Source organism: Cryptotermes secundus, unplaced genomic scaffold (assembly GCF_002891405.2).
Source record: "Cryptotermes secundus unplaced genomic scaffold, Csec_1.0 scaffold979, whole genome shotgun sequence".
Classification (NCBI taxonomy): Eukaryota; Metazoa; Arthropoda; class Insecta; order Blattodea; family Kalotermitidae; genus Cryptotermes; species Cryptotermes secundus.
Genome location: NW_019736411.1, coordinates 934311 through 956788, shown reverse-complemented (window position 1 = coordinate 956788; position 22478 = coordinate 934311). Strand labels below are relative to the sequence as shown.

The following is a 22478-nucleotide window of genomic DNA, read 5'->3' as shown; positions in this document are numbered from 1 at the left end:
TATTTAAGAGGGCCAAACAAATGGAAGCCGCTTGGAGCAAGGTCGAGGCTATATGGAGGATGCTCAAGGACTTCCCACTTGAAATTTCGCAGCATCACATTTGTCTAATTGGCAGTATGGGGATGTGCGTTGTCATGCAAGAGCAACATGACTTTGGTTAGGAGTCCTGGTTGGTTTTGTTGAATGGCCTTACGAAGTTTCCTGAGGATGTTACAGTAGGCGCCGGCATTTATGGTTTGTCCTTGAGGCTGGAATGTGAGTGAGCAGTATGCCTTTGTGATCCCAGGCACCGCCTGGTTCTGACAGTAGCCCAAAGAATTTTATGCTGCTGGTTTTCAGGGGCTTGTGAAACGATGGAACAAGTGCCTCAATGTACAGGGAGATTATTTTGAGAAATTAAAGCATTTTTCAAATCAGTACTCTTATTTGTTTAAGTTCTATGTCCATTTGTAACTTACTTATTGACTTACCTACGTATATGAAGATCAGAGTCATGAAATTTTTATAAAAACCTTAAAAACTAATATTATAGTAAAATTCACTGATGTGAAGCATGGTCAGGTGCACCTTTCTTGCTAATTGGTATGTTATGCTGTGTTGCATATTGCTACCTCATGCTCATTTTTAAGGTGGCTGTAAATATAACATAGAGTTGTCAAGTCATGCTCATTTCTGACCGAAATGTCATGGTTTTAATAGTATTCAGTTAGCATAAGAAAAATTCGATATACTACCATAGTGACTTTACATCTTATTTTAACACAAGAATTACATAAGAAAAATTAACGTTATCAGACAAGGTAAAATTATAAGTGGAATAAAGGAAACAAAAGAATAAATATGTGACTCATACTATATCCAGTGGTTTGTGGATATACTTCTCAACCTGTATCTGGATCTGTAATAATATAATAGAAAATTTTAAGCACCATGAAAATTCTTGACACCATGCCAATCTGGCATCTGGAATTTTTTTTTAGCATATGACAGCATACACAGTGCTTTCTCTTTAACTTTAATTGTTGAACCAAGGTGAATAAAGGCCTGATCACAGATTTCAGGCAGGAATTGCTGCATCTGAATGCCCTTTGTAGATCTATTGCTGCACAGCAATAACCCTTTGAAACAGTTTCATACTTTTTTGATAATGCAGCAGTTTACCTCAGAATATGATATAAACGCATTATTATGTTTAAATATTAAATAGATTAAAAGGGAAGTTTATATTCAGGCCTCTTAGAATTCACAAAACATAATTGTTGCAGTTTATTTTTTTTCACATGGTGAATATAAGAATTTTAATTACTCTTAAATTTAAGCTGTTAGTACAACATATCTATACATTGTACCATATTTATTTTTAATCGTTATGTATATTGTATTATAAGAGTGAATGTACAGAATGTTTTGGTTGGAACGACACCTGTGTGATGACTTGTTGAGAGTTGAAATATGTCGGGGTAATGCATAAATGAATATTACTGTATCTTGCAATTTGATGATGTTTCCTATCTTATATTAAATCATTATTACAGTTGACTTACTGTATAAGATTTGGCAGTACAGAAAAATGTGTAATTAAAGAAATTTTCTTTTATTTCAGCTCGAGACCCTGTAATGATTGAAAGAAGCAATTTAGTTAACATATCAAAACTAATAGTGAAGGAGCTCATAGAAACATCACTCAAGTATGGTCGAATGTTGGATTCTGACAGTATGCCTCTGCAGCATTTCTTTATAGTTCTCGAACATGTGTTAAGGCATGGATTGAAACCAAAGAAGGTAATAGTGTTGCTTGGATCATATATTTGAATGCTTGTAAACGTTTTGTGTAATTGTGAGTAACAGTATTTCACATATTTTAGGTATATTTATGATCATGACGTCCATTATTGGAAGAAATACAAAACATAGCTTTCAAGAAGCTCTTCTAAATAAGAATCTTTCATGAAAGTAATGACAATGATACCGGAGATACCATTTCTGACATCTCTGCCTATCAGCAGAAATATAGTCTGCAGCTAGTGTTTTCTGTGCTCTTGTGGCACATTTTTTTTTCTGTGGCGCTACAGCCCCAATTTGGGCCTAGGCCTACCTCCATGAAACTCCGTTTCACTTCGGTTTACTAGATCTTAAACGTTCGGTAGGACTCCTTGGGCGAGTGATCAGCTCGTCGCAAGGCAAACTTGTGGCACATTATATTATCATAATATCATGCAGCACCATAACAGTTTTACTGTATAGAGATATGCCATGTTTAAAAGAGAAAAAAGTTATTTACATGAATATTACAGAATGAATAAGTTAGATGTACTGTGTGTGCATTATTGTTACTGCCTGATTAGTATTTAATAGGTTTTAAAAACCTTGGTATGCTTTGTTTACTCAGGCAAAGTGATAAGTCAGTATGTGAAATGTAGGCATCACATTTACTACAATAAGAAAATAACTTACTTTTTGTCTCCTATAAATACGAGGGGGTACCCAAAAGAAACCGAACTTATTTTTTTTTTAACTTATTTATTCAAATTTTAAGCACAAACCTTCAGTCCCCTTCAAAGTACTCTCCACTTACACTAAAACACTTGTCTAGTCTTGTATTCCATTTTTCAAAACATTGTCTAAATTCATCTTTTGAGATGCTTGACAGTGCCTCCATCGTTTTTTCCTTTCATGTCTCTTTTCAATCGAGGAAACAAAAAAAAGTTGCACGGGTCAAAGTCGGGTGAGTATGGAGGGTGAGGAACAGGGGTCATACCATTTTTGGTCAAGAATTGTGGTACAGCAGGGCTGTGTGAGCAAGGGCATTGTCATGATGGAAAAACCAGTCACCTGACTGCCACAAATCTGGCCGCTGAGCTCCAAGTCACTCCTGACAGCTCCACAATTTCTTCAATGGTCCGTCGTCGATCATCCTTGATGATTTCACGAATTTTTTCAACATTTTCATGTGTTTGGGCCGTGGAAGGACGACCAGAACAAGGTTTGTCATAAATTGACATTTCACCATTTTTGAAACAGGAAAACCACTCAAACACTTGAGTTNGCTTATCGACTCAGGAATGTTAGCTCTATGCGCTCATAGCGGCAAAACGCGGTACTACAAAAGCTCTGCCCACAAAAAAATTAGTTCGGTTTCTTTTGGGTACCCCATCGTATATGGTAACTGATTTTGTTGCCTAGTTCGGCTTTAAGAATAGCTGAATTTGTCTAAGTGATGTGCATGTATGATCACTGTTTCAAAATCAAAATTTTAAATGGATTTGATCCACTAAATTATGTCATTGATCTGTGGTGTTATGTAACACTTCTTTGATAATGCAGTTGAAGTGAAATGGAAGACCCAGAGACTTTATGTGCATTTTGCTCAGTGCTGTTTTCAGACAGTACATGGCGTTTTGTGCCAGCATGCATACTGGCAAACAAGTGAAGTGTACCCGCAAACTTGTCAAAAGTTACACATTTGTCAGTGCACTGTATGTTTCAGCTTTGAAACTAAAACTGAATATGAGAGTACTGGCAAACTAGGGGGAGGGAGGGTGTTGCCCTGATTATACCCTTGGTACAAAGCCTTGAAAATGTGAACCCGAACATTGATTCACTGTGCGGCCAAATACAGTAATTAACTCATGCTAATACGTGATTTGTTCCTTTTCACAGTCCATGATATGAAAATAATTTGCGTGTTTCAGGGTCTGCTTGGACCCAAGAAGGAACTCTGGGATATCTTACAATTTGTTGAAAAATATACCATTGAAGCACAAGATATTACATCAAGTGTTAGAGATCTTCCAACTGTTAGGTGAGTGATAATGCAGCAACCTGTAGGAAACCATGGTAGTTAGTTAAGCAGCAGTTCTCAAGTCTTGGTGACACCTTCTCAGGCAAATTCTGGGCACCAGGATGGAAATGAAAAATGGATTAGAAATACAGTACACTTCCATTTATCTGTGCACAGATATCTGGATTGTGGCTTATCCATTCCTCTTTTCTAAGTTTTGCATCCCTTATGACACCTATTGAGTTCATGCAACCTGTCTAGCCATCTGTTGTACATGCATAAAATAACTTTAATGGGGACAAATTTTCATGAAAGTTGATGTTTTGTGAATTTTATGAAGAATTATGAAGTAATTTCAATTTTCATTTAGATTGCACAGTTTTAATGATCACTTAATATGGGCATGTATGTGTGTTACTACACGTATCTCATGGATAACTCATTCAGTTTTTACTGGATCAAAAAATATTTGAAACAGAAGCAGCAGAGAAAAATAAAACATACTCTATATATAGTATATTCTTCTGTAAGGTTAATGATTTTTGAGATAATTGAACAAATCTGAAGCTGTTCAACATTTATATTCAATAGTAACCATTCACTTATGATCACATCCATAACTTGGATTCTCTGTGTTTTTCAGTTATTTGCCTAGACATTTTTACCCTATTACAAAATATGCCCTTGAAGTTACTCCTGCAGATCCAGTTCTGTACATCAGTGTGTAAGATATGTATGTTCAAAAACATTTCTTTATCAGGACCCATATGGGCAGAGCTCGAGCCTGGTTGAGACTAGCTCTGATGCAGAAGAAATTGGCTGATTATTTGAAGATACTGATTGATCATAAAGAAGATCTGTTGTCTGAATACTTTGAACCAGATGCCCTCATGATGAGTGATGAAGCCATTGTAATCATGGGACTGCTGGTGGGACTTAATGTAATAGACTGTAACCTTTGTGTGAAGGTAAATGCAATACTGTATAGTTTATTTTGTTTTTAAAGTGTTTGCTGTCATAGTGTAATGTAGAACATCCTGTTTTTCTTTTACAAGAAGAATATAATGAGATGTAGCATAGCAAAAGGGGTTGTATTTTTTTCAAGTTTTTGATGAAAAATAAACCTTTAAAATATTCGATACAACACTCATTTTAGAATATTTTGAAAGAAACATTAATGCAGTAAAAACTTGTATTAAGTTTCTTAGGAGTTTTTTTCTTTTTATGAGAGAGATGTTGGTAGGACATATTACTGAATGCATTAGAAAATCCTAACTGTAACTATCAGCCACCATAAATCGTAACTTTTGTGTAGTGACAAGTAGATTATAATTTTCTTAATTTGGTTTAGCATTTTAGGTGGCTTAGAGAATTCTGTAGTTTGTCCTCCCATATACCACCCACCCCACCACCCCTGACACCCCCCACATAAACACACATGCACGCACACACACAAATCTTAATCATTATCATATTCATGGATTGGATGAAATTTCTGTTCTAGTGTGGTACTGTTCGATATTTGCTACACTTATGAATATCAGTATGTAAGTGTTTATGTAAGGGTTTAACCAACCCTTTGCCTTACCATCATTGTGGATGTCCTGACTGGAGTCCCTTCAGCTATCATTAAGACTCCTCTAGATATTTAGGAGTCTTTGAGTAGCATTAAGTGGGCCCTTGCAGTAGCGTAGTTGGTTGAGGCACTATGCTACAAACCAGAAGGTCACGGTTCGATTCCTGATGAGGTCTTTGGACTTCTCACTTGACCTAATCTTTCCAGTCGCACTATTGCCCTCTGACTGGCTCAGCCTCTAGCAGAAATGAGTACCAAGAATCTTCCTGGGGGTAAAGGTTGGCTAATGCATAAGGCTGACAACCTCACCGATGTCTGTGAGCTGATCATCTGGAAAATGTGGAAGCCTTGACTTCTCACAACCCTAAGGGCCTCCATGGTCTGTTAAAGGATAGCTTTACTTTTTTTACTTGAATAGCATGAAGTTAGTCTTTGCTTTTAAGCTTGTGGGCACATCACTGCAGTTATGGAGGTATGACTAAAGAATGAAGAATTTTAATTCCCTTATATGACACAAACACCATCCCAAGTGCAACAATTTATTGTACTTCTTTCATCTTCCTTAATTCTACACTACATGTTTCAGCCATAAATGGCCACCATCAAGTGTATACTCTCACGTAGCTGCTACACTGCACGTATTTTAAAATTTAAAAGACACTAGTCTTCCCATCTGTTCATTTCTCCGTTGCTAACGGTTTCAATATACCACAATCCTCCCCACTTATATCTGTCAGATATGTACAAAATCTTTGTTAATCTACACACATCAATTTGATTTTTAAAAACTGATACTTTTAAAATCTTCAATTCCAATTTAAATTTTTTTTTTTTCAAATTTTAAAATTTATAATTCTCAGGGGTACCCGCCCTGTCTATAGTGCTGCAGTGGCTACTTTTATGTTCAGCACTGTTCAGGTGTTATTCTGTGTAGGCTCCCTGTGTGCGTATTAATATTGTAACGTGTTTTGCGTTACTGATCCCACTTCTGACACCAGTTGTCGCGTATCGCGGGGTATATCGCGACAAATAACTTCATGCCGTATTTTATATAGCGAATTTTATTTCACATCCGCTCTCACAATCACACAAATTACAGATTTACGATTACTGCTATCTGCAGTATCACAATTAGTACACTCCAAATGCCACAATACAACTGACTAGTTGCTGGCTAACTCGGCGGTAGCTCCAGGACTCACTGACTGACTCAGTACAACTGACTGTGAATAGCCTTCGCTGCTCCTTATGTAACCTCGATCGGACAATACGGCCACGTAATAGACACCCTTGTTGCCTGGCGCTGTGTTGCTATGTAACGCTAGCGGAAGTAACCGCTGTTACTACCGTAACGTCGCCGCTGTTGACTCGCGTTGCCTAGCGACCGCGATATCCCTCGGTGACGTCACCGCGGAGGGGAGTGGTGGGGCGGGAACTCGCCTATTACCGTAGTAACGCGAGTGTTACGTTACCGCCACGTACCGCTGGGGAGGTAGGGGTCAACATGTCACAATATATTAAAATACGTATTAAAGATACGCAGCAGCACTATACCAAATGTTTGTTGATGTGATTTTCCTATGGAGAAATGAAGAAGTACAAATTGAGTTAACTGTTGTCCTTGATAACATTACACAATTATAATTTAGGTTCTAAATGTTTCGTTTTTAAGGGAATGCATTGATATAGTGCAGTGGTTCTCAAACTCCTCGAGTTCATGACCCCCTAGCAACACATTGCAAACTAAAGAACCCTGTATTCAAATTATTTGCATATCAACTTGAAACAGATTCAAATGAAATAATTTGCTTGAAGTGCTGTAATGCTTATACTATGGTTACAGAATGTTTGATACCTGTTACAATGTGTTCTCTTACCTCAACCTATTAATGACAGGGCTGGCTGAGTTTCCACTGTGTAAATAGCATAGATACCAATATGCAATTGTAGGTTCACAGCATTTGTTATACACGAGCTATTTGAAAAGTAACCTATGGTGGGGTGTTAACAAAACAAGCAATGAGAAAAAAGTTATTATAAGCAAAAAATGTGTACATACTTAAGCTATTTGTCAACATAGTGACTGCCAGAATTGTGGCACTTGTCATATTGGGGAGTAAGTTTTTGTATGCCTGTGTCAAAGAAGTCTGCCGCTTGTGAGCTCAGCCATGTTTTGACACCTTCCATCAACTTCTCATTACTGCTGAAGGGCTGTGATCCCAACCAGTTCTTCAGGTAGGTAAACAGGTGGTAGTTGCTTGGAGTGAGGTTAGGGCTGTAAGGAGGGTGGTCAAACAGCTCCCAGTTGAAATGCTCCAGCAGTGCTCAAATGCAAGCAGCTGTATGTAGACGTTCATTGTCACGAAAGAGGACTACACCAGATATCAGTATTCCACACCTTTTATTCTGAATGGCCCTATGCAGTTTTTTAATGTTTCACAATACACTTCTAACATTATTGTGGTCCTTTGTTGCATGAATTCTATCATCAGCATTCCTTTCCTGTCTCAGGTAACAGTTGCCATCAGCTTTCTGGCAGACGAGCTTTGTTTTAAATTTATTCGCTTGTTTGGTGAATATGTGTGCATCTGCAAAATTATAGTTTTGCATATTCTAAGTTCTAAGTTTTTAGACAGCAGATGAGAAAACAAAAGGTTCTGGACTGAATGCTAGGAAATATTACCCGAATTCAGTCTCCTGAGTAAAATTTTGATTTGTTGCTGTCCTTCTTGAGCCTAACTTTGATAATCTCATAGAGAACAGGGGTGAAATTTGTGGAAATTCACATGAAAGTTCTGACATTGTGATGCACCGTCTTTCATGAATTTTTTGGTCAACACTTTGAACAAGATCATCACTCAGTACAGATAGGTGGCGAACCACTTTGTTCTTCATTGTGAACATTTGTTCTCCCATCTTTGAATATTCTGCACCATTGTATTACAGTTATATTTACGTTTATTTTCACTTCATGGATCCAGTCACCTCCCTGTAGGGGTGGATATAAAACATGTCACACATTACAAATTCATGATGACTACACATTAAATATGTCCTTGGTCCAATAAAGTATATAATCAGGCCTCATGCAGACAGCACAAGTTGTCAAGACAACAGACATAGGCCATGGAAAAACCACTGTCATGTTCGACCCTCAACAAAATCCCTCATATTTCCAACCATAACAACTCCATGCTGCACAATTGCTCACCTTGCCATTCCACACACATTGGCCAGCCATATCATCAATACAGTTTCATTGTAACATATTAAAATTCATAACAAACACGGACATCATACATACTGCAACACTTACAACAAGCAAGTCTCAGCAACGTATAATACAAGCACACAGACCATTTATTAACTCTTAACATTTGAGCCCCTTACATGCTTGACACTTCCTTCACTCATTACATTTTGGCTGTAGATCACACATAATTCATGTTTTTAGCATGAAGAAAGTGGATAACAGCATGAATTTTGCAGTTAGCAGGATTGTCAATCACAGGACAAATCATAACTTACTCTGTAGAGACAAGAACAAACACTAGGTGACCAGTCATGTGATGGTTTACAAGGCAGCGAGTCATGTGATGCTACCTCACGTGCACAGGGTCTCCCCACTCATACATTATAAGCCTAAAATAAACAGAGGTTACTTTCTGAATAGCACTTGTACATTATTCCAGATAAACAGATTTTGTAAATTATTAAAAATAATCAGTATATTATTTTTTCTTTTCAACTTATAATTGGAAGACAAAAATAATTGTTCCAACCTGCTGACCAGGCCTCAGGAACCTCTAGACGTCTGCAGATCACACTTTGATGACCACTGATGTAGTAATTATGTTTTGCTTCATAGATGGTCTTTTGTATTTTCTTAATTCCCACTGTTAGAAATAAAATATATATTGGATTCCTGAAATGGGGAGGGATATAAATATCTTATCATTCTCCAACATAAAGAGTTGTTAGCTGTGTAGCTTTAAATCACTGTTTGTAATGCATTTCACTATACAGGAGGAAGACTTGGACTGCCAGCAGGGTGTAATAGATTTCTCACTGTACTTGCGGTCCAGTAACCAGTGTAGTGAATCTTCAGAAGATGACTTGGATCATGACAACATGACCACTGTCCTTGATCAAAAGAATTATATTGAGGAGCTCAATAGGCATCTCAAGTATGTATGTAATTAATGAACAGTGCCCCTTCATACACTCATCTCAGTTGTAGACAAGGATATGAAAAGCAAGAAACCGTGGAACAAAGTTTTTCAACTTTCTGTCAGTGTATTCTTCATTGTTCTTAGATGTGGAAGTTCATTTATTGCACATTCCAACCTGTTAGTACGACAGTGTGCTGAGACGTAAATTATTTTTTTTATCTTCTGGAATACAATACTGTGTAGTCCGTTGAAAGTCAACTGATATTTCAGAGGAACATATCGCCTGCATCTTCAGGGTCAAATAAGCCGAGCAACATACCAGCATGAAATAGGTAACTTTCAATGGATTGCATGGTGTTATATCCCACAAGATAATACTGTCCATAACCACCACTGTGACAACCTCAAATCCTACATAAATGATTTTTCCTTGCTCATTGTTAAATATACATTACATGTTAAATAGAAGTTGTAGATCTTAATGAGACATAATATATATAATGTGCCAGTTTTTTGTATGGTAAACCGTTATTGAGAAAATGGGTAAGTTTGATATGAACTTCATAGAAATTGGGCTTTATGTTGGATAAATATAGATCAAAATTAAATTTGCTTCACAACTTTCAGTGTAGAAACCAGTGTCTTTGGAGGTGAATCGTGTGTTTGATTTTCCCATTATCTTGGATTTTTAGAAAACTAACTATATAGAATAAATACAAATGTTTTTAATTTTCTTCCTTCATTTCACAGTTATGTTTAACATGTATACTCCAATTTCAAGTTTCATTGCCAGTGTTGAACATATTTTTGGTGTAGCATCCACTTGAGCTAAAATATCCCATCTGTATAGAAAATGTTCTTCAGATTGTTTATTGAAGCTGTGAAATGATGAAGGCTTGGAATATAACATACTTCATCACTTATCTGTGTATTGTGTCCAACAATTACATTCTCTACAAAAGGCTTTGTTTCCATGCATAGAATTTTAAACAACTGATTCTGGGTGTAAATAAAGCCAGAAATTGGCTATGCCATCATCATGCATCCTGTGCATCTACATTCATATACTCACCAAATGGTACATGACCTCACCTTTCTGGTGGCAAGAAAGTGTTCTCTACATGAGTGTGAAAATGTGAACAAAAGACTAGCTATTCAGAAAATAACCGAGACACAAATTCAGACAAAATGTAAATTTGTTCTTGTGGGATGTTCAATCAAGGTTATGTTGTAAACAGTTCTTCATGAAATTTTATTTTGTAACAACAACAGAAATGTAAAATGATACTTTTGAATCATGTGTCACAGTCCATTTGTAAGAAGGGTCACCAGAGCAATTTACAGACTGCAGTCATCTTTGAGAAACATGTTCATATTTTTTAGGTCCCACTGATTGGCATTTTATGGTTTGTTATAGCAGGGCTGCTGAAGAGTGAGACCAATATAAATTAGAAGAGAGTTGCAAGGTATATGCGTTGCCATTTCTTAGTAGAAATGTAGTGTTAACTGAAATAGCAATTACCAATTTAAATGAGTTGGGACAGCTTAGTGAGTGAAGTGATTGGATGCAAGTTTGACAGCTGGGTTTTATTTCTGGCAGGGGCAGGAAAACTTTCCTCATCACCTTGGTCAGATCAGTTCTGGGGTCTACTCAGCCTTCTGTCTTATGGGTACGGAGGTCTCTTTTCCTTGAGGGTATAGCAGCTGGATCATTAAATTAATTGCTCACTTTCATCTAGTGCTGTGGTTAAGTGTGCATGGAGTTTTAATTCTCCCCTCCATATGCCATGATAATTTGGTGCTTAGACAAAGACATAACTTTAGCATTGCCTTAGTAGATACTAACATTTTAAGTTGCCTTAATATGTGACTTAAAAAGTGCCTGTGTGACACTCTTCATTGAAGAAATGAACATTCCTCTGTTTATTTAAACTGGTGTCAGACAAGTAGACAAGATGAATTTCAAACTGAAAAAACATCCTTGAATCATAGAAGTGGTGTTTTGTAGCTTATTATTAATGACTGTTATGTTGTATTTCAGTGCTACTGTTACAAATCTCCAGGCAAAGGTTGAAACATTAACAACTACTAATGCGCTTATGAAGGAAGATTTGGCAATTGCTAAAAATAACATCCTGTCTTTATATGATGAGAACACTAACTTGAAGAAGGAACTTGGTTTGGATGTAAATGCAGACAGAATAGATGAGGGAGGGGGTGGTGGAGAAACAGGACAGACCAAAAAATCCGAAACAAACTCAGAAGTGGAAGAACTGAAAGTGCAGTTAGAGAATGAGAGGAGGCAAAGACAGGAGACTGAAAAAGAACTCAGTCTTCAGGTAAGGAATGTAGCTACATCAGAGAAATAGAGATATTCAAAGTATTGTTTTATACTTTAACTCTTTACTAGATTCAGAAGGTGTTTAAATGAGAGAGGCTAAGAATTGGCACAATTGGCCAAACAAAATTTTATACAGAATTTTGACTGTCATTATATGTCACTTGGAAGTCTGAGATATAGACAAGAGGTTAATGATAAAATGCGCTTAGAGAAATGATTAATGCTCTTAACCCAATTCTTTCCTCATTATTACCTCATTAAATTAACATCATATAAGGCCCTTAAAACAATTTATTTGGTAATAACTATATTTTAAGGTTCATTTGTTTGTCTAAAATGATATTTTACATTCTTTGGTTCCCCCTACCTGTTGACAGTTGTAGTTAACTTTTCTGATCTTGTAGAATTGACCATATCATAAACAGTATCAGCACTTTAGCAGCTGATATCACCTCAGCTGTACTGGTCACTCAGATAATCCCGAATTTCTGATAACAATTCTTTCTGCTGTAATGGAATCAATCCTGTGTTAAATAATAGTATTCACTTAAGGAAACAACTGAAAGCTAACCATAATTATAAAAATTACTAAATTGAAGATTATTTCTGTCTGTGTAGAACACTGTATAGTCTGAAGAAAGCCTGTCATTTCAGGAAAACCTACAACCTCCATCTTTGGGGTTGAAGAGTAAGCTAATCAAGAAACCAGCTGAAATCTGCTTTCTTCTTGCTTCTTCTGGTTTCTTGCCTGGCTTACTCTTTGACCCTGAGGATGGAGGTAGTATGTTCCTCTGAAGTGTTGGGTCTTTTCCAAACTGAATAGCCTCACAGCCCAGAAAACTGTACTCTCTGTAGTCACCACTGTTGAGTACCTCAAAAATTGAACAGTCAATTTTCTTTTAATTAATAGATAAGTTTGAAGGCAGAAATGGAAGTGGCAATGAAACTATTAGAAAAAGATATTCATGAGAAACAAGATACAATCGTATCATTGCGAAGGCAGCTGGATGATATCAAACTCATCAATCTGGAAATGTACAAGAAACTTCAGGTAAGGAAGGAATTGCGTACTTGCCTTTGTTTGCAGTCAAATTATTGCTAAATACCATTTTGGTCACATATTTAGACTAGGGAATTTTTAATGCTTTTTACTCTATACACTGACAAGGAAATACTTGAAGTAGTACCTTTTCCAATCAGATTATCATATTTATTTAAGAGAATTTGTGTTGTGTGAATGATGTGGCTATAGTTTCATTACATGAAGTCAATTTCGGCATCCAGTGGAAGTCTTTAGCAAATTAATTGTTTACCCATTACGTTAATCTTCTGTGTTTTAGGCTTCAGGTTTACTTGTCTTGTAGATGTAATCAGGAGAGCTTGCCTAAAATGAATTATGTTATTCATGTATCACACTTTGTCATTCAATTTTTAGGAATGTGAGCAAGAGTTGACCCAAAAAGGTGAGATGGTGACACGTCTCCAAGCTAAAACAAGTCAAATTGGTCAAATCCTCAACAACTTAGAAAAATACAATCATTTGTTGAAAGATGCTGAAAAGGGGGGTCACACCTCAACAAAGGGAAATCAGCCCAAAAAATAATATCAGGAGCACAAAAGTCATATCTCTGTGTATTTAGTTTGTATTGGCTTTATGTGCAGTATATTGTTTTTGTCAAGATACCTTCACAGGAACTATGTACATTAATTTATTTCGTTATTAGTTCCCTGTTATGTGATTTTTATGAGCCACTGATAAATTATATTGCAGGAGTGTGAGAGCTCGCTTAAACACAAAACTGAACTAATCACCAAACTGGAGGCTAAAACGTTTGCAATGACTGACACTATACAGAAAATGGATGAAAAGTAGGTACTGCCTGTTGTTTTGGTGTTTACAGATTTTAACTCGTAGAAGAGGGGTAACAGAAGGAAATACAGTTTTTGAAACCATGATTGTAACTAACTAAATTCTTTAGATTGCCTTAAGCCAAGTGGAGAGGAATATTTGTTTTGAAACAAGGAACTTGTTAATAAAATGTGCACTCCATATTATTTTGAAAGACATGCATAAATATTTGTATCAAGTATCAGTGGTTCTTTGAATGCTGCTTTTTATCATCAATAAGAGCAGCCTGTTTGCAGTATAGCTTCACTTGGTGTGTGATATAAATATTGACAGTTTTACTTTCTCTTGGGAAATACACTTTGCAATGCAGTTGTGTTTAATATTCATACAAACGCTTATTGTCTAAGCTGACTGAAAGTAAAACAAAGTTAATTCTAATTACAGCAAGTCTATTTAGGGATGGATTATTGTCATATTTATAAAATATTGTTTTAAATGGCATGTATGAACTGTTCTGTATTTAAAAAAGAAACACAGGTTGTGGTTCATAATGTAGAGATTAAATGTACTGTCTCTGTTTTTAGACCTGACCATTTTTGACAGAATGTACAATAAATTTGGTCTAGAGCATTAACTGAAATTAACTGAGATAATGAATGTATGATGTGTGTGAGTTATGAACAGGGCATTGCAGTATGTCACCCTCTCTCCCACATTGTGACTGCAACTAAAACTGTACTGTTTCTTGTTGTACTTCTCATGTGCTACCCAGAGGTCAGGTCTAGAAACATGGCTTATAGCTAAATAGTGGAGTATTAAAAGAGTATTAATGTTGGAGATATTGGCAAACCTTCATTACAGGCCACCACATGATATTGTAATATTTTGATTTACTACTTAAGTGTTTACATATTATACAATTTTTAGGACACTGAATTTTAAATATTTGTTCCTTACATTGTCAGAAATAAGTGAACTTATAATTATCTATGCTTATTCCTTGTAAAGAGTTTTATCTAATAAAGTATATATTGTGAAAAATATGCTTATATTATTCAGCAGATGAGTGGTAGTAATATTTGAAGTTCTCAAGACAGTGACTGTGAGTATTGTCTTTTGCTATGTGATGCTCTGTATTCTGATATATCATTACCATTGTTTTGGAGGAATATGCTGCCTACATCTTCAGGGTAGAAGAGTACCCTTGACATGAATATGGATGCAACAGGTTTCTTCCTAATGTCTGTAACGATTTACCAGGCTACATGGTGTCACATCACAGAAGGCTGTAATCCTTGAGTTCTAGTAAGGTTGATAAAAGTGTCACATTTTCCCTTCACTATTTTCAGTACCTAGTTTTATTTTGTTTTTTGTTCATTTAGGCTGTCTGTTTTGCGGGTTTGCCATTATTTTCATTGCATCAGTTGTAATTTGTTTTGGGATTTTCACTTCAGGTAGTGTACCTAGACATGCTCAAAGGAGTGTCATTCTCCTGCTTTCTGTAGTTCATAATGAGGGACGAGGAACAGAGGAGAATATCACCGGAGCAAGCTCTACCTACATTCCTATAAGTGACATGATTTGCCATTGATAAGGTGGACATTTTTATAAAATTTTACTAGATTACACATTATACTTTGATTTTCCTATATCACTTCTTCTATTTTAGACAGTTCTGTATTAGAAATATATCGATATGCCCTGCAAGTCTTTGGGAATTACATGTTTGTGTTTTTAAATTATTTTTTTTTCTAATTATGTTCTTTGTTGTTCCACTTTTGATTTCCTGTACCTATTCCCTATTTCTGTTACACCATGCTGATGTGAAATCAGGTACAAGCAGTGTGAAAATGATCGAATAGCAGCTGAGGAATCATCTCGAAAACTTGGGCAGCAGGTTGCAGAAAAGGAGGTGCAGAATTCTGGCATTGAAGGTGATCTTAGGATAGAGAGAGAATGGCGGACGTCTCTCCAAGAAACTGTGGTGAAGGACAGAGACAAGATATCTGATCTTCACCAGGAGTTGGCACAACTGAAATCAGTTGCATCTGTAAGTTTATTTATTTTCTTTCTGTTTGTTCCAGTTCTTTCTCCCACCATATGCATCAAGAACAACATATTTTATGGTTTAAATGTTAGCTTTTATGACTGCTGGGGATGCATTTCATGGAAAGTTAGAACTATCTTAATTTATATTATATAAAAAGAATGAAATAGAATACTTTTTAATTTCCATATACTTACACAGTAAATTAGGCAAATTGTAATATATGTTATGAGCATAACCTATGCAAATTGTGCTATAGGGCATGTTTATTGGAGACATTATGTGGCTTTTTTTTTTTAAGTTTCCAGAACTTACTGAGATTTATGGCTAAAGTAGAAGCAGAATTAGACTAATATAGATGGAACTGTTTTCGTTTCGGTTAAATGATTTTATCCAATGACGTATGCTAGTCCTGGTGACTACACATCATTATCATATAATTTGCATATCTGTGTAATAAAGCCCTTCGCTGACAAGTGGCGGTCGCTTGGTTGGTATAGTTCACTTGCGTACTAAAACCACAGAGTTTTTTTTTTGTATACTAAAGTTTCAAAACAATTCAGTAGGACCTACAGATCAGGTTCTTAATGGACATACATTGGTTCCTTGGTATTCATTTATAGAGCATTTAGAGGCATTTGGTAAGATACTAGGCACAGTTTTCACCTCATTAAAGTTAAATGGGCTTTTTATCTTGATAAATGATATTATATGACTCATCTTCCAATCTAGATTTTACAGCATTTCATAAAACAATAATTAGGGAACTAATCAGCTCTCCCTAATAGAACCTGAAGGTTATACCAAAGCTCACCATAGGACTGAGTCCTGAACATTTCCTTCTAGTTCACACCTACACAATTTATGTTTTTAGTCATCTTTAATTGTCAGTGGACAGAATTAAATTTGCATTTAAATACCTTATTTACATACTATGAGAAGAGAATCGGATATTTGCTATGTGTATTGCTTGTAACCAAACAAAAACCACAGTAATGAATACTAACTTTTTGTTGCAGATGCATGACATAGGATTCTTATAAATACCTGAGCATTTTAAAATTTTAATTCACTTCATTAAATATTCTGCAATAAGTAAGTGGCAGATATCAGTAAAGTCTCAATTATCCAGTCTAAATAGAACTGGCAGGTTGTTGGATTAACTGAAATGTTGGATAATATGGAAATCTGGGGGGGGGTTGAACCAGTCACAAATTTAATGGAAGTGATTATGATTTTTCTGTTATGTTGGGAGCAGCCTTTGTTTCCTCACAAACAGGCTCACTTTGGTTCTATTGGAAGGAATGTTCAGTACCACTGTAAAATTTCAGCACTGCCTTCTTCAGATAACAAGACTTTTTTAACCTGAAGACTATGATCTTTTTCTGAATCATTTTCATCTTAAAGTTAATCTTCATTGCCTCTCTTTCTACCAAGTTCACTGCATGCACACTTTTAGATAGATCTGCCATATTTATGATTATCAGAGTTGACAGAAATATTTAAATACTGTATTATAAATGAGCAACTTCATCCTGATGCAGGAGCCTGTGATATTGTCTTGTTAAGTAGTATCATTTTATATATCTTGCTATTTGTAGCCACAGTATGAACACATTCTTAGTATAATAAAGAGTTTTGAAAGAATACTTAGAGAGAGAGGCACAAGTATGTGGCATATTTTTTTGAATGATCCATAACAGGACAAAGAGATTATAAAGTAATGTTAAAATTTCCTTGAACTTTAGTTTTTCAAAAGACCCTATCAGTACCATGGACATTTTTGTGGATAACTGTGTTATTTAATTTTTCAGTTTGTCTGCTGGAATCTAAACCCTGTCTTACTTGAGGGCCCCAACATATAGTCTTTTTCATTATTAATAATTTTACAGACATATTCCCTCTGTCTGTAAGTGGTGTCTCTGTTGAGGAAGTTATCATTTATAATTCCACTTTTTGGTATAAGAAAACCGAAGTTCTAATGAGAATGGGCCAGTATGTTGAACCTTTGTGTTCCATAAACAGTGAATGTCTTGAAAGCAACTATTAGCTTCTCCAGAATGAATCTGCTCCATGGAGTTAGTTATCAAGTATAGTAAACATTCCTGATTTCATTTAATATTGTTGAGAGAAATACAAATTTGTTGAACTAAATGTGGAATAGAATTTCTTTTTAGGTGTTCTTTATGATGTAAAAACACATGCCTTATTTGGAGGTCATGTCTGTTCATCTATCTGTGATCCAGTGTAAGCACCTAAACTGTTAAGACATATTTTATTGGAATCTGATATGGGGGACTTCCACCAAAATTGTTGGTCAATTCCATTTTTCAACCATATGGATCGATAATAAAGCTGGCTTTACACAAGGCCAAAAATGGACATGTTCATGTATCCCATAAACCATTTCACAGCATTTGTTGGAATTCAGTATGGGAGAATTTCCACCAAATACTGTTGGTCAGTTCTGATTTTTATCCATACTGATCCATAATAAAGCCTAGTTTGCATAAGACTGTAAATGGAATTTCTCTTTTATTCCACAAGCCCTTCCACTATCCCATAAATCTTTCCATACATTTTGTTGTAAATTCACTGTAGGAGATTTTCAGTATTTCCCATCCATTATTCTCATTTTTAAGTATGTGTAATAAACTTCAAAGAATGCTGTTGGTATTTTGTGTACTAAATTATGGAGTTACACCCTTTCGAGTATTCTTGATAAATAACATCTCTTGGCAGAAATATGTGTCTTTGCAAGAGGAATATTACCAGTTGAAGGAGCAATGGATGGAACAAGAACAAACACTGGAAGAGCTTGGTAATCAGCTGAGCATATCTAAGCTTCAAGTAGCAGACCTCAAAGAGGAAGCAACAAGGAATGTTGCAAAGGTGGAAGGACAGTGGGCCTCAGATAAGGAGGTGACTCACTGTAAAGGCTGTAACAAGGAGTTCAACATCACACGAAGACGGGTACGAATTTGAGTATTATGTGGAATACTGGAATATAATGTTTGATACTGTATTTGAATGAAGTGAAACTTGCTGCTGTGGGTGGGAGTTTAGCTGGCAGACTTCTGTATTTCAAGGCATAGGAGATGAAAGCATAGAATCCATTGGTTTGTAGAATAGTATATTTTTCAATTATTTGTATATTTCTAAATATGAAGATAATGCTGTTTGAGTATAATGCAAGTCATAAATGAGTCATTTTTTTGGTTCCTACCCATATTACGCATGTTGATATCTACTGTGTCAGTTTTTCATTCTTTTGTTGCTGTTGGTTCTTCACTGTAGCACTGCATTGTGGCCTCTGGTTTATAAATGTCTTTAAGTTTAAGATTCAGATACTGACAAAACTTAGCCCAATGAATCATATTCGCTGTTGGTGTACAGGAGAAGTGGAAAATGTGACATGTGGTTTTGTTAGTTGGTTTATTTGTCATTAAGCTGTAAAGAACAAATCAGTGAATTATGGGGTATGAAGCAGTAGATGGGCCTACACTCTCTTTTGTTATTACTTTACAGTTTTATGAATATAAGTTTGTAAAAGCACTGCCTGAGTTGAAACTATCCTGTCCCATGAGTTGTAGTTGAGGACTTAAATCACTTTTAAAATTATGCTTACATATGCATAACCAATTCACAGTGACTGATGCCATCTTCTGGTGCCCAAACACCATTCATTCCTATTCATCCATTGTCAGTCATGCGGATCTGTAGTCTTCTGTATCACCTTCTTTCTAGTCTTCCTCTTCTTCTCTATTTCATAGGTACCCAATTCATTATTCTTTCTGGCAAAACTTTCATGTGCCATTTGTTGGCTGTAACTCTACCAACATAATTGTTCCTTTTCTGTTGTATCTGTAGTATATGGCTTATCCTCAACTGTCATAATTTCTCTCATTTTTGTATGACTAACTTTGTCTATTGTAGATATACCATCCGGTCCATTTCATTATCCAGAAGTTTATTAATCTCTTCCACTGGTATCTGCCACACCTCTGATCCATGTGCTAAAAAACTCTTAATCATTGCATCATATATATTGATTTTCCAAATTTTTGTTACATGTTTTGTTCTACCATACCAAATTTAAGTCATTTATTGCCTTATGACTGTTATCAATTTTTGTATCTATATATGCATACTCTTGGCATGTCTCTTGTCTCGTCTCCATTCTCTACATCAACAAGTATTGTATCTTCACCAGTACATAACTTTTGTTTCACATTTATCTTAAGTATCATATTCATCCTCGTCTTGTATTCAGTATCTTAATATTTGTAATTCATGTTGGGTTTAATCCTTACTGGCTTGAAAAGAAGAACAGAATTTGCACATTAAGGCCAAGATATGCATTACAGGGTAGTGTCATTGGATACCTTCACAGTGTTGAAGATGCCATGTACATGGCAGAGTAGAGATCTACATGCTCAGCAATGGGCTTACTCTTCAACACTGAAGTTGGAGGTAGTACATTTCTCCAAACCAGTGGTAGGCTTATACCAGTCAACATATACCAGAAAATGATACTTTTCAAATCTTCAATTTTAATCCGAAATGATTACTTCATGTTTCATTGACTACATGAACCAGTGAGAAATACTTCATATTTTATAGACCAGATGAAACAAAAAAAAAATGGATACAATTCTTTGGCTGTTTAGTATGTTAATTTAAAATCTCCTCCAGTGTTCAGTCAGTCATATATGAATCAGGTCATTCATTTGTACTTTTTTTTGTGTGTATACCTAATGAATGTTTTTAATGTTGAAGAGGGAACAAAATCAGAACTAGCACTAATTGCCATGTGCAGTCCTTTCCACTCTGTGGGTTTTTCTTCTGTTCATATGCTGTATCAGGTTGTCCATGGATTTCTTAATGTTCACGCCCTGTTAAACTTCATTTCATAATCAACATGCACATATTTTGAACCATTTATTTTTTTGATGATAGTAATATTTTTCTTGCAGCATCATTGTCGTAACTGTGGGGAAATATTCTGCAACGCATGTTCAGACAATACCATGTCATTGCCTTCGTCTGCCAAACCAGTTCGGGTGTGCGATGACTGTCATGTGTTCCTTGTTGGACGATACTCAGTTGTGCAATGAAGTGAAGTGAAGCAAAGCATGACCTCACCATGGAATGAACTGTTTGTTTGATATTCAATGAAGCTCAAGATTTCCACCCATGTGCATAGCTATTCAGAAAGCCAAAATTATAGCTCACAATCTAGAATCATGCTTTACAGAAGTTTAACATATGCTTCTATATCATACCTTTCACTCCAGTCTTAGTTCGATTTCATGTGTGCGTACCAAGAAAACGTGTATTTGTCTTGAAATATATGATGTGTACAAACACGCACCTCTGCTATTATGTGCAGGAGAATGGTTGCATTTGTACAGCACATAGTAAAAAATAGATTATTAAAGGAGTGATGGGTACTTAACATTAAGTTTCAAAATAATGGAATGCACTTTACAGAGCATGCTTGTTTGTATTATGTACAAGTAAGTATGTCAGTCATTATTAATTTGGTAGCCTAAAGGATGAGAGGGAAAACTGTGTCTTCTTATGTGGGTTATATCCCTGGCTGTCAGATTTATGGAAGCATATGCCAATTATTGGAAAATGAACCAGTGTTTAGCATTGCCTTTTCATGCATTGTGCCAATTTGATACAGAAAATATTTTTTTAAGTTGGGTGAACTTCAAATGCAACTCTGCAGTCAGACTACTGGTATTTTATAGTAAATTAATGATTAATAATGAAATAATGATATTCATTTTTGTGGATGGTGCACCCCTGCTATCTTGATATTCTTCTTTGTTATTGTCTAATAATGGTTGAAACAATGAGAATTATTGATTCCACAACTTTGGAGAGCATTTATGAATATGTTATTTGAGAGTATAAGTTTACATGAATGTTATGGGAACTGAAGTGAATATTGTATGTTGGTCTCATTAAGGAAATTACAAGTCATAAGAAGGATAAAGTTCGTATGATTTCAATATAAGTGTACTAAAACTATGGGAAAAGTGAGATAGAATTATCCCAAGATTTGAACATAGAGGTTTGTTTTTCGCCCCATTCTGAAGTAGAGCTTGTTTGGGAATTGGTTAGTAAATTATTTCATTGGTATATTTCAGTAGGAACAATGATAGACATATTTACAGTGTAATTAAATTAAGGACACTGGGAAAAAGTTTTTCAGCTCCAAGAAACCAAAGTATCAACTGGTTCTTTTGACTTATATGTAGAAGATAATAGATCAGAAACCAAGAATGACCGTCCTGACTGATATTTTTGTCTCCTATCCAAGTCTATAATGTGCTGTCACCTTCATTGTCACAATTGTTGTTGTAAATGTTCTGCAAAGATTCCTTCCCATTCCTGCAATAATGAGGATGGCATTTTATCAGTATTAGATGAAGAGAGTGGAGATGTTTCAAACTGAGTTTGTGGGAGTATTTAGAATTTGTGACCTTTAGTTGTGTGTTGTTTAAGTTTAAATTTTGAAGAAAGCATCAAATTTCATTATTAGTTTGTAGGCTGACAACCTTACCGCCATCTTTGAGCCGATTGTCAAGGTAATGCAGGACCCTCTCATCTCATCTCATTTATTTACATTCCATAAATCCACTACATATAGGATAAGGAATTAGTCATTGATAGTACAAATAACACTACATAGAAATAA

At 35.7% G+C, this 22478-nt stretch overlaps 1 protein-coding gene across 4 annotated transcripts in view; it reads left to right on the top strand.

Annotated features, from left to right (window-relative positions):
• The window catches only part of LOC111869936 (RUN and FYVE domain-containing protein 2), a 33154-nt gene extending 10676 nt beyond the window's left edge, over window positions 1–22478 (top strand). For 2 of the 4 annotated variants that reach the window (XM_023861828.2, XM_023861830.2), the window contains exons 2-11: window positions 1604–1782; window positions 3693–3802; window positions 4542–4749; window positions 9384–9544; window positions 11571–11868; window positions 12781–12921; window positions 13642–13739; window positions 15553–15769; window positions 18509–18739; window positions 20743–22478. In XM_023861828.2, coding sequence (XP_023717596.1) covers window positions 1604–1782; window positions 3693–3802; window positions 4542–4749; window positions 9384–9544; window positions 11571–11868; window positions 12781–12921; window positions 13642–13739; window positions 15553–15769; window positions 18509–18739; window positions 20743–20883 — 1784 coding nt within the window. In that variant the 3' untranslated portion in view covers window positions 20884–22478. Of the gene's footprint in view, window positions 1–1603; window positions 1783–3692; window positions 3803–4541; window positions 4750–9383; window positions 9545–11570; window positions 11869–12780; window positions 12922–13641; window positions 13740–15540; window positions 15770–18508; window positions 18740–20742 lie in introns of all 4 variants that reach the window. The other 2 variants (XM_023861827.2, XM_023861829.2) reach the window with 1 other exon arrangement.